The sequence below is a fragment of the Capsicum annuum genome, chromosome 10 (assembly GCF_002878395.1).
Source record: "Capsicum annuum cultivar UCD-10X-F1 chromosome 10, UCD10Xv1.1, whole genome shotgun sequence".
In the NCBI taxonomy this organism is placed as follows: domain Eukaryota; kingdom Viridiplantae; phylum Streptophyta; class Magnoliopsida; order Solanales; family Solanaceae; genus Capsicum; species Capsicum annuum.
Window position 1 is genome coordinate 187,719 of NC_061120.1, and position 9,906 is coordinate 197,624.

Genomic DNA, 9,906 nt, shown 5'->3' on the forward strand with positions numbered 1-9,906 from the left:
TGGTTCGATGAACCCCTGTTATAAAAGACTGACTCCGCCCCTGGCGGATGGAGTTAGGGTGGGGGTGGTGGCAGAGGCGAAGCCAAAATTTTTATGGAGTTCAAAATTTGAAGAAAACGAATCGGAGGGGGTTCAACATCTATTATATATATATATAAAATATAATTTTAGTGATATATAAATAGTATAATTTTTTGCCAAAGAGGGTTCGGCGGGGTGGGGGTGGGGTTGGTGGCAGAGGCGGAGCCAGAATTTTTATGAAAGGAGTTCAAAATTTGAAGAAAATGAGTCGAAGAGGGTTCAACATCTATTATATATACATAAAATATAATTTTAGTGATATATAAATAGTATAATTTTTCGCCAGAGGGGGTTGGGTGGGGTGGGGGTGGGGTGTTATGGAATCTTGATTGTGGGCCATAGGGGAGTTGAAGATTAGAAGATGCAACAGAAAAAAAATAGATTTGACCTTTAATAATTTTAGGATTAGATTAGTGGAAACAAAGATTTGCCAAATCTTATTTTCTATGTTGTTATTTGCTAATCTTAATTTTATATATTGAAATGGTTTCATTAAATTGACTTAGACTTTTTCATTAGTCATTTTCTTCTTTTCTTTTTTGAGCTTTCTTCATAATAAAATAATAATTTGTACAAATTTCTCAGAAATTCATTGTATTTATTCTTATCTATATTTCAATTTATGTGAAACTAAATGATTCAAAATTGGAGTTAAAACACATTACCATGGATTTTTTAAAAAAATTCTTAAATAAAATTGACATTTAAATAAAAAATAAAAAATTTGGAGAAATCATTGTAAAAAATGTAACATCCCAAATAATAATATATTTATAAAATTGACCAGACAAAAAGAATAATAGGCGTTAGTCAAGTTTGTTACTATCAACAAATCAGTTACACGTCGTGTCAATAAATAGCGATTCAGATACATTCCCAAATCTGCTTTAGTGCGAGCGATTGTAATAATTCGATCGACTCATAACGAAGTCACGTTTAAACAAAAGTTATTTATTTTAGATGTGTTTGGGTTACATAACATCTTTATGAAAAAATAATTAAATATTTATGAGTGATAATTATCATCACAAAATTAATGATTTATTTAATTAGTTAGTGATTGTCAACTCATAAGACCTTATAATTGGATGTGATTATATTCTTGACTTAAGCTAGAGACAAGTGTATAATAACTACTTGACATAACAACTTTTTTTTTCTAATTAAACAAATATTTAAGAAACTTATGACTAATTAATTAATTTAGTATATAAGATGATGTATCAACAAAAAGTTCCATTCTAATTGTTGTTATTTGTTTTATTAACATGTCATTATCCATTCTTAATTAATACTATCTCTTGTCCTTTTTATTTGGCATTTTAGACTAAAATATTTGTTATTTTCAAAAATTAAGAAGGGATAAATATTTATTTATTACTACTTCCTAAAAGGTATGTAATTAGTAATTACTCATTTGTGAATAAATTAATATAATGATGATTGAATCAAATACCTCTTACATATAATTAGGGGGAAAAGGTCTGAAATATATTTAAACTTTGATCAAATTTATTGTAACACGTTTTAACTTTGCGGGGTTCCTATGATCCCTCTAGACCATTTATTATCGTGTTTCTGTAGCATATATTTGTTTAGTCGGACCACTTCAGACCTTCACGCGCTCAATGCGTGTGTATTCACGCAGTCGTCTAGCTGGCAAATATATGCCATAGAAATACAATAAAAAATAACTTTGGGGGGTCATAGGACCCTCGCAAAGTTGAGTCGTGTTACAGCAAATTTCGCTAAAATTTAGACATATTTCGAACCATTTTCTCTATCAAGAATTTGAAGAAATTATTTATAATTGAAGCTAACAACACAAAAGTTTAATCAATTCATATTGTCTACATCCTAGAATTGTAGGACAAAAATTAAACATTGAAATTAGAATGTAAAGTATTTATCACTTTCCATTTTAGAATTTTTGTGTGCAAACATCTTATTCATTATGTTCCCTATGTATTTTATATATTTAGATTTAAATTTTGTATAAATTCATAAAAATACAAAATTAAAGTAATTTTGATATTGTGATATTGAGGTGGGGGGTGGGGGTGGGGTGGGGGTGGGGGCTTTTTCAAATCTTATTGTACTCACATAATAATTGTTTTTCCAAATATTACTCACATTATTGAACATTAAAAATATGTGACACATGAGAAAAGGATGTATAACCACTTCATGTTGTGCTTAGACAACACCTTTTTTTATTTTAATAATTTGAAAATTTAATTTCTAATAAATTAAATAAAATTGAGTGTTATATATAGTTACATGATTTCGGGTTAGGTGTACATCACGATAGGTGTACATCACGAGTTTGAATTATAACACAAATAAAAGTATATAATATTTAAATAAAGAAAAATAGAGGAATGAGTTCATTATTCATCGACCAATTGAATTGACGTCGTATAAGAGCAATTGAACTCAAGATGTCTGGTTAAGTTATATGCATATTTATATGAAGTTCCAAAATATTAAGTATAGTTAGAAAAATGGAGTTTTCAAAGTTTTAATCATTAACTAATTAAGGAATATTAATCAATTAATCTCATGATAATGAGTCCAAATTAAATTATTGCCCTTCACACAATATCCTTTACTAAGATTTTTTATATAATGTTGACCTTATCTAATAGACAAAAAAGAAGAAAAGAAAATCACTTTCTAAATTAATTTTTAAGAAATCAAAATATCCTTATAATATGATTCAACTATAAATAATCTTCCTAAATATTTAAATCAAGATTTACACCCTTAATTAATGTAATATAAGAAATTCTACATTTAAATAATATAATGATATCATTTGTTATTTTCAAGGACACATTTACACCCCTTCTCTAGCTAAATAGAATTCTTATTCAACAATTTATTTTTAATAATTATAATTTAATATATTTAGTTATATATATACCTCATGGTAATTTTTGAAGCTAGATATTTAACACCCTAGTAAAATAGGGGTAAAAATATTTTTCAAGCTAATATTTGTATGGAATTTGAAGGAAATTCTGGAGTTACGGATAAAGTTACTGAGTCATACTATAAGAGAATTTAATATAAATTATCATAATATAAATTAAAATATTTATAGGAAAATAGAGAATAAAAAAAATAAAAGCCTCACTAACTAAGAAGTTGCAGAGGATTTAATTAGTAATATCAAGAAGTATTTAATTAGAGAATATTCCAAAATTAAATAAGTGTTAATAGTTTCTAGTTTGAATGTTCTATTAATTTATATTTTAACAAATACTAATGTTACTAATTTCAAACACTGATGAAATCCCAAAGTAGCATGATGCATGTCATATTTCATAGAACTAATATTAATAATAATAAAATCGAGCAATTTTTTTTTCTAGATTTTTAAATAACAACATATATAACGTTTTCCAAAAATATAATAATAATCTCAGGCTGATGAATCAGAAGTCGACTTTAAACAACTCGGAGGCACCTCCTTGCCTGTTGCAGTCCCCTCAGCGTTATCACAAGATGAAATCTCATGTCCATCAAGGCCATTGTATACTAAGTTAATATCATTAAATTTGATTTCTTTACATGGATATGTAGCACTACAATTTAATGTAATTGCTACTATTGAACTTGATGTTCCTTGTATATTATTGAATGTCACATCTTTGATTTGCACTGAGCTTTCCTACAAAAATAAAGAATGATACAATCATTTATACGATATACAAAGAATATACATTGAAGTAATTTGAGATACGCTTTCAGTACCCTGGAACTATGACCAAAGTTACTACGATACCACCAAAGGATGTGGTGCAGTGGATGAGGCTGCTCCTCACTTAATCAGAGGTCTCGGGTTCGAGCCCTGGGTATGAAAAAATCCCTGATAGGGAGCGCCACCCCCCGAATGGAGCCCAATCCGGCGTGAATCCGAATTAGTCGGGCTCCAACGCGGGTACCGAACATCGGATAAGAAACCACAAAAAAAAAAGATGCTACGACACACTCCAACTTCACAAGGGTCCTATTACCACTCTGAACTCAATTTTAACGGACTTTTGTCATCCTTTTGTGCTGACGTGACACCTTCATTTACATAAAATGAGGGTCACGTGAAGAGTGTCGTGTTAGCTAAAAAGTTTGACAAAAGGTGTCACGTAGTTCTGGGGTATAATAGAATCCCAGTGAAATTGGAGTGTGTCGTAGCAGATTTGGTCGTAGTTCAGGGGATACTAGATGCTTTACTCGGATAATTTTGAAGAAAATAAGTGAAATATAATGCAATTGGTACCTCATTGATCGCTTCGCAAGGACGTGATGTACAATAATGTTGATCAATAAATATAGGGTTTCTAACATCGTTCATGATAATATCCTCGAAACTTATAGTCGTAGCGCTGCCAGAATCTGATGGTGCCCGGGTCTTAATCCTGACCCCGTTCTGAGTAGCGGTGAGAGTGCAGTTTCTGACGCGTATGTCCTTGACAACTTCTTCATTCGGTAGCTTCCCTAAGCTACCGATGCTTATACCATGACCAGGACCACAAGTGACCCCTGAAATGTTGATGTGCTGGCTACCCGCGATCATAGATATACAATCGTCTCCAGTTCCAATGACGGAATCAAAAATATTTATATTTGTGGAGAAGCCTATGTGAATACCATCGGTGTTAGGGCTATCGCCTGGGGCTGTTATGTTAACGTGACTAAATGTCAAATTATTGCTTCTAAATACGTCGATTTGGAAACCCTTGCTATTGATAGAATGTATATCGCGCACAATTGCATTTTCGATAAAATCTAATGCCAATGTCTGGGAAAAAAAAAATTTAGTTAATAACTTCTTGCTATAAAATAATTAATCTTACTGAATCAATCAAAACTTATATCGTTTTGGCTGTCAGAAAGAAAACTGTGACAAGTAAAACTTACCGAAGGACGGATATTGCATTGGGAATTGTTCCAAGCATAAGCCCCTTGTCCATCTAAAATTCCATCACCTTCAATCTCTAAACTATTAACATTTTGAAAAGAAATCCAAAATGATTTATTGCAAAATAATTTTGGATCAATTGGAGCTTTAATATTCCCTTGAATTTGAAAATTTAAATTTGATGAACCTTTGCATGGTCCACTAAAATTTGTAGCATATAACATATATTCCCCTAATGGTATCAATAATTTTGCTTGTCCATCCCATTGACATGCATCCATCCAAGCACTTAAAAATGCCTTAAATAATTAATTAAAAAAAATAGATTTAATTAATTAGATAATTTAATTAAAAAACATAATTTTGTCATGTATATAATTACCATTTTAAAAAATTTGGTAATAAGGAGAATGCTATGTGCAAATAATAAACATGACAAGTATATTTTCAGGGGAGTGTCAAGTCAACAAGGGCAGAATGAGATCTACGAAGGGTAAAGCATACAAACGATAAGTCGAAGGCGATAAAATATGAAAAATTTCTTATTTATTAGATCATGCAAAAACCAGTTTGTACAGTGGCGGAGCCAGAATTTTTATTTAAGGGGTTTAGAAGTAAATAGACGAACTAGTCGAAGGGGGTTCACCATCTACTATATATGCGTAAAAAATATTTTTAACCATCTAAAAATAGTATAAAAACAGTAGAATTTTCCGTCCAAGGGGATTCAACATCTACTATATATGCATAAAAAATATTTTTAACCATCTAAAAATAGTATAAAAACATTATAATTTTTCGTCGATGTGGGTTCAACATCTTCTATATATGCATAAAAAATATTTTTAACCATCCAAAAATAGTATAAAAATAATATGATTTTTCGTCGAATGGGGTTCGGATGAACCCCCTGGAGCAAAGGTGGCTCCGCCACTGAGTCCGTACCACTACCAGTATATATGTTGTTTTTGATAGATCTCGACTCAGACAAAAGCAATCTAGAAAAAGACGTAATATAAGAACAAGAAACAATAAGTAATCATAAAACAACATATATAGCAACAAAAATAAGACTACCACAAAATAATATTACGATAGATCTACTCGAAACAGCAATTATCACCAAAACTTCAAGAACAAAAAACTACAGACTTATCAATATGACTACTAAAACTAACTAAAAAACAAAGCACTCATACCTACTAACATCATAAACTACTCAAAATGATTTTGACAATAATTAAAAATGTATTAAAAAGTAAAATTGTTAATTATCACCTTACTATTATCTGTTTCTCCATCTGTATTAGCACCATAATCAAGAACATTAAACACCTTATCATCACCATTAGTGCACATAAAAATAAGAATTAATATAAAGGCTATTTCAAAATAATATTTTGAAGCCATTTACTTTATAATATGTTACATATTTTGCTTTTTTCACTTGTGTTTATATACACCTTAATTAATCTTAGCTTCATTAATTTGTTTCTTTAATTTAGTATTATAAAATATAAAAATAAAAACCTTTGGATTTAATTACCAAAGATATTTCTTTAGATTTAATAGTTTAGTAAGAAAAGAAAATGAAATAGGTAACTTAAATTAATATCATGGTAAGGTTATTTTTTTTATTAAAGAAACTACCATTATATTTATAGTGACTATTTATTTTTAGTATAGTAACACAAAATAAAAGAATAGATGAAATTTACTCTTTAGTTAATTTAGACAAAATTAAATAACTTTCTGTGACAAAAACAAATTAGAAAAAATGAATTAAGTGTAATAAATTTAAATTTGTTTCTTAGCTTCATTAATTTGTTTCTTTAATTTAGTATTATAAAATATAAAAATAAAAACTTTGGATTTAATTACCAAAGATATTTATTTAGATTTAATAGTTTAGTAAGAAAATAAAGTGAAATAGGTGACTTATATTAATATCATGGTAAGGTTATTTTTATTAAAGAAACTTCCATTATATTTATGGTGACTATTTATTTTTAATATAGTAACACAAAATAAAAGAATAGATGAAATTTACTCTTTAGTTAATTTAGACAAAATTAAATAACTTTCTGTGACAAAAACAAATTAGAAAAAATGAATTAATTATAATAAATTTAGATTTGTTTCTTAGCTTCATTAATTTGTTTCTTTAATTTAGTATTATAAAATATAAAAATAAAAACCTTTGGATTTAATTACCAAAGATATTTCTTTAGATTTGATAGTTTATTAAAGAAACTACCATGATATTTATGGTGACTATATTTACTTTAGTAACACAAAATAAAAGAATTAGATGAAATTACACAAAATTAAATAACTTTTTGTGACAAAAAAAATAGAAAAAATTACTTAAGTGTAATAAATTTAAAAGTTAATTGACTTTTATGTGGTATAAAATAGAAAAATGAATTTAATGTGATAACCCATAAGTTTAATGAGTTTTATGTAGCCCAAAAAAAAAGAAAAAAAGAAAAATGACTTTTATTTAATAAACATAAAGCTGAATGATCACTTGTGAAATTAACTCGACTTCTTCACTTTCATTTTTTTTTTCAAAACTGCTTCGGAGAAATCCTCTCCCGACTCCACTTGTCAGATTATATTGAATTTATTGATATTTTGTTGTATTATCAAATTTTCATTGTACTTTTAAAATTGCAAGTACATATCTAATATTATTAAAATTTTTAAGAATTGTTTTTTCTTTTGTTGTTGTAATTAGAAAAAAAAAACACATAATTTCCATCGAAAATCAAAAATATTAGTTTCAGATGAACATGTCATCAAAGTGTTGCATGTGTCACTGATTCTCAATTAATTATGAATCTTCGTTGGAAGTATCGGGAAACTAATTATGTATTTCGACAGACTCAAAATCAAAAAAATATATCGAGAGCTAACTATGTATCTTTACAAAGAAAAATGTATTTCGTTGGATGTATTATGTATTTCGACATACCCAAGATCGTAAAAATATATCGGGAGCTAATTATGTATCTTTACAAAGAAAAAATGTATCTTCGTTGGATGTATCGGGAGCTAATTATGAATCTTGATATATCGAAAATCGGAATCTTCAATAATAACAAAAAATACCAAAATTTTCTGTAATTAAGCTCCAAACTGTTGGGATTTATGTTGTTTGCCCAGAACAAAAATAAAAGATGACTTTTTCAACATTTTAATAGATTATTTAATTCCATTTACAAAATAGGAAAATGGCATTATCCATGCTTTTTATAAGTCTTTCCTGCTTTAAAATGCCTCTTATTATAATAATACTTCCCTAATTAAATATTCTGCTATCTTTTAAAAACAATTTGATTGATTTTTAAAAAAATATATATTTAGAGATTGTAGAATTATTTAAAAATATGCATTTAAAATTTGTCCATAATTCAAAGATAAATGATTAAAAATTTAGCTTAATTAGTGGAAGTTTGACATATATTAAAAATCAAAAATTGATTTGTTATAGCTTTTTTTTTTTCTTTTCCTCAATTTTCTTGTTGTTTTTCCTTCCATTTTTAACATACTCTATATTTTTTAAAAAATATATATTGTGCTTGAAATTTGAAATAAAAACTTAAGCAATTAAAATTAATTAAAATAAGTTAAGTATAAGCCTATGAATGTAAACCGTAATAATCTCTTTAGGTAGTTTAAATATAGTTAAATCTCTCTGTAACGATATTATTTGTTCGGATAATCTTTTTACTACGATCGAATTGCTATTATATAAAACATATAATATAAAAAAAATTTAAAAAAATAGTATCATTTTACTATGAGAAAGGAATTTATAAAATACAAACCCCGAGATTGCAGAATCGATTAAAAAAATAGATGAATCGCAATATAAACAAACAATTTAGTCGGTGAAGAAATGAAGGACATATCGATAACCTTCGATACACCACCCGATAACCGTCTGTTAATTGTTATTCTGATATCAAACCAACCGTTATCTTATATGTTGACTAATGAATTAGTACATTTAAAAATCGATAACCAATAAGTCAACCGTTAAGTATAATTATCCGCCCATTTTATAGTCAAATATTGTTACAATAGTTAGGTTGTTATTATAGGTAAGTCATTTTAAATATATAAATCAACCAAACTAACTTTTGTAATGTACCAAAAAAATCCAAAATATTTGGAAATTTGGTTTTATAATTTATCACAAATATAATGTTATTGTAGTTACATGACTTCTTACAACAAAAAAATAAATAAATAACAGAATTGATCAGTAAATAAAATATATAGAGAGTTTTTATAGGAAAAAAAGATTTTGTTAACAAAAATGCCTATTATGAAGTATACTTTTTTCATTATAAGTTTTACATCATTTAAATAAATTCTTAATTTAATCCCGAGTTTATCAGAAACACACTCTCTATCTCTACGAGGTAGGATAACGTCTGCGTACATTCTACGCTTCTCAGTCGTCAGACTCCACTAGTGCAATTACACTGGTTTGTTGTTGTTCATACATAGTTCTTCATTTTTCGAATCATTATTGAATTTTTTCTTTCTGACGTTTTATTATCACGTTATCATTGCTAGAAACACGCGTATATCTCATAAAATTCCTTAGACATGTACTCGTCGGAGGCTATTTTTAAGGAGTTTCTCAGATTATTTATATATATCGATAGCGTTATGATGTTTTTTTTATTCTCATGAATAGTTGTAGTGCGATTACACTGGTTTGTTGTTGTTCATATATAGTTCTTCATTTTCAAATCATTATTAAATTTTCTCTTTTTTGACGTTTTATTATTGCGTTATAACTGCTAGAAACACGCGTATATCTCATAAAATTCCTTAGAAATGTGCTCGTCGGAGGCTATTTTTAAGGAGTTTCTCAGATTATA

General features: G+C 27.9%; 2 protein-coding genes across 2 annotated transcripts in view; one reads left to right on the plus strand and one right to left on the minus strand.

Annotated features, from left to right (window-relative positions):
* Positions 1-3,508: 3,508 nt before the first annotated feature.
* Positions 3,509-6,415, minus strand: LOC107844080 (exopolygalacturonase-like). Its single transcript, XM_016688576.2, has 4 exons — positions 6,284-6,415; positions 5,005-5,304; positions 4,364-4,885; positions 3,509-3,757 (listed from the first exon to the last, which is right to left on the minus strand). The coding sequence occupies exons 1-4, from the start codon at positions 6,413-6,415 to the stop codon at positions 3,509-3,511; spliced, it is 1,203 nt and encodes a 400-aa protein (XP_016544062.2).
* Positions 6,416-9,393: 2,978 nt separating this feature from the next.
* Positions 9,394-9,906, plus strand: part of LOC107844995 (homeobox-leucine zipper protein PROTODERMAL FACTOR 2-like) — a 10,583-nt gene continuing 10,070 nt past the window's right edge. The window contains exon 1 of the mRNA XM_016689298.2: positions 9,394-9,504. The gene's annotated coding sequence lies outside the window, so the exon portion shown is untranslated. The remainder of the gene's footprint in view (positions 9,505-9,906) is intronic.